Source organism: Hipposideros armiger, unplaced genomic scaffold (assembly GCF_001890085.2).
Source record: "Hipposideros armiger isolate ML-2016 unplaced genomic scaffold, ASM189008v1 scaffold_8, whole genome shotgun sequence".
NCBI classification, from domain to species: Eukaryota; Metazoa; Chordata; class Mammalia; order Chiroptera; family Hipposideridae; genus Hipposideros; species Hipposideros armiger.
In genome coordinates, this window is record NW_017731358.1 from 6,344,964 (window position 1) to 6,347,935 (window position 2,972).

At 51.9% G+C, this 2,972-nt stretch overlaps 1 protein-coding gene across 1 annotated transcript in view; it reads right to left on the reverse strand.

The window, feature by feature from the left end:
* The window catches only part of PDIA5 (protein disulfide isomerase family A member 5), an 87,367-nt gene that overhangs the window by 23,809 nt on the left and 60,586 nt on the right, over positions 1–2,972 (reverse strand). Inside the window, exon 11 of the mRNA XM_019652582.1 lies at positions 1,945–2,081. Coding sequence (XP_019508127.1) covers positions 1,945–2,081 — 137 coding nt within the window. The remainder of the gene's footprint in view (positions 1–1,944; positions 2,082–2,972) is intronic.

Below are 2,972 nucleotides of genomic sequence, written 5' to 3' on the forward strand. Positions count from 1 at the left end.
CAGATCCTACGAGCATCAGCTACTACAATAGATTGCTCACAACCTGAGATTATGAAAAAGAACACAAACAAAACACTTCTAGTTTGCAACCAGGGTTCTTAAAAAGAAAAGGCTTAACAAGCAATGATTAAATGATTCCAAGCTATCTGGTACATATTTCTGGATAATTTATAGGATTCATCAAAGGGGACGAATACTCTTCACGCAGTGACGCATAAACCACAAACCATTGCTCAAACCACTGTGCACTCGTCCAGGAGCGGAGTGGGGTGGGGTTAGGGAGAGGCCTGGCTCTTGAAGCAGACTGAACCGACAGACACCTGAGGGTCAAGTTCCCAGGAGGAACTGAAAATAGCCAGCCAGTATCTGCCTTTACAGCAGGGACAGAGATGCAGGCAGGGTGATTTCAGCTCTAGATTCAACATAACTTCCTGCAAGACTTGCTTCTATCAGCAACTCTGAGACTGGCCAGGACAGCACATTTCAGCTAGAGAAAGCACTTCAGTGGTGCCTGGCTACTAGTTTTCCAGGTACTTCCAGCCACAGGGACGCCCTCGCTGAGGCCCTAGCAAGCCTGGGGGTGACCTGCATTAAGGCCCTTAATCAGGAAGCTCTTTAAAACTCAGGGGGGTTTTTTGGGTCAGTTTTCTAGAATTCAGAAGGAGAAGGGCCATAGGGAATACTTTTCCTTTGGATTCTCTTTAAGAATTTGGCACTTATAAGAAAAAAGGAATTGGGGAAATCCCCAGCAGTAATCCATTTAGGAATAATTCCCGCCTAACCACACCCATCCGATGCTGCGTGGGAGGGAAGGGCAGGCCGACCAGGAGTCAGCAGTCCAGGCCTCAAGGAGCAGGGAACAATTTGTGCCACTTCTCTGTGTCAGTCTCCTTATCTGTAAAATGTATTCTCTTTGTGACACTGTGAGTCAGATGAAAGGAGATGACCCTATGGGAAGCCACCTTGTCAACGGAGGGTGATACAAAACTGTTAGCCTAAGGACCTCTCTGACTCAAGATGTTTAATAATACCGAGGGTGCCAAAAAAATGTATAGACATGACTTGTATTCATCTTTTGTTATTGGTATATATGGAGTATTACCATTTTAATACAGTTTTTTCCTTTCTTAAAATGTGATACATTTTTTGGGCACCCTCTGCATATTCTTGTCATTGAATATGATGCTATGGACTGAACGATTATGACACTGATCTGTAGTTATTTTTTTGCTTTTTTCCCTCCTCCACAATCTCTTACTTGCCATCAGGCCCAAAGAGCTGGTGAGAAGGCACAAGAGAAAAATAACCCCTACACATGCACCCTGTCCCAGGGTGCTGAGGACCCACCTTCTTCACCCATCGGATGGGCCCGCCCTCTCCGGGAGCTCTGTGCCCTTCACTGTCTCCCCTTCACTGTCACACCATTCTTTCCAGGAGTAGCCTTCTCCCTCTTGGAAATGAATTTCAATCAATTTCCATCAGCCCCAGCGAAGCAGCAGGAAGGCATCCGAGATGCTGGGGGTCACCGTGTCCTCCCAACTGCTGAGTAACACATAGCCCCTGCGGGGCCTCAGTTTCCCCACCTGTAAGAGGGGTGATTCATGTTCTAGGCAATATCTAAGGGCTCTTCTGGTCCTAATTCCTCTAATTCTGGGAAATCTGTTTGCATTTCCTGATTCATGTTGACTTGGAGGGAGCGGCTCAGGTTCTCCAGATGGAGCTGAGGGACATGTGCTGCCTGATTGGACTCGGGTGCCGTTCCGACAGTGATGCAGGGTGGGCTGTGTGCACCATGAGGGCAGGGACCTCACCTGGCACCAGAGCATCCCTGGCACCGAGGAGGCATCCGACAAGCGAGTGCTCACTGGCCTGACGTCCCAGAGCAGTGCCCATCCTACGCTGAGGGAAGGAGGATATGGTGGGGAGGGGCAAGGCTCCACTCACATGGGGCGTGGAACATGACGAGGACAGAGGAGTGGTCCTTCACAAACTGGTCAAAGTCTTCATCGGTCAGGTGATAAACGGAGCCGCCCTCATCTGCCCAGGGAGTCTCGGGGACCTGGGGCTGTGGCGGCTGCGGACTGGAAGACCAAAAACAGGCAGAGCTCAGAGCAAGCCCCGGGGCCTGAGCAGCCCTTAACAAAATCCAGCCCCCTGGCACAAAGCCCCACTGGCTTGGCATGGCTGGCTCGCCAGGAACCCCCTGGTGAAGGAGCAGAGGGGGTGAGTGGTCTGACCTGCCCACCTCCACCGTCCCCTCAAAGCCGCAGAGAAGCGCTTAGCCGATATCCCATCACAAACAGTGGCGTTTAGCTATCGCTCTATCGCTCTCTAGGCAGCTCGGGAAATCTCACTGCCTCCCAAGAATCTAGGTGTTTGTGAGCTTCTCAGTCTCATTCTAACTTTCAGCAAACTGGCAAGAATAAATAGAACAGCGGAGAGTGACCTTTGGAAAGCTCCCTGTTGTGTTTAGTACTGCCCCGCAGGGCCGGGGGCGAGGGGGAGGGGAGGAAAAATGGGAGGGAGGGAATACGACAGGGGAGGGGTGTGCGTATGGGAATGAGGAGGAAAGAGAGGCCAGGTGTCTGGGCCAGGAAGGGAAAGGGAGGCTGTCACATGGGTGACCAGCGTGGGAGGAAGTCATGACCAGGAAGAGTGGGGCCAAGGGAAACAAAGCTGGGGGTACCCTAAGTATGAAAGCGTCCCCGTTACATCACAAATCCTTCCTAGAGACCAGGAACAAAGTTATGTAGTCCTCCCGGAGGCAGAGTGCCGGAGCCGCTTGAGGTCTGTCCAAATCTCCACTCCACCACCGCAGGCTGCAAAACCTCAGGAGGCGGCTTAGCCTCCCTGGAGCCTGCTTCGGCATGCGACCGCTGACCACTGCGTGCTGTATCTACATCACCAGCTGCCTGAGGCGGGAGGCTGGCAGGCGCCCTCTCTGTGCTCCAAAGTTGAGGACAAGACTGCCA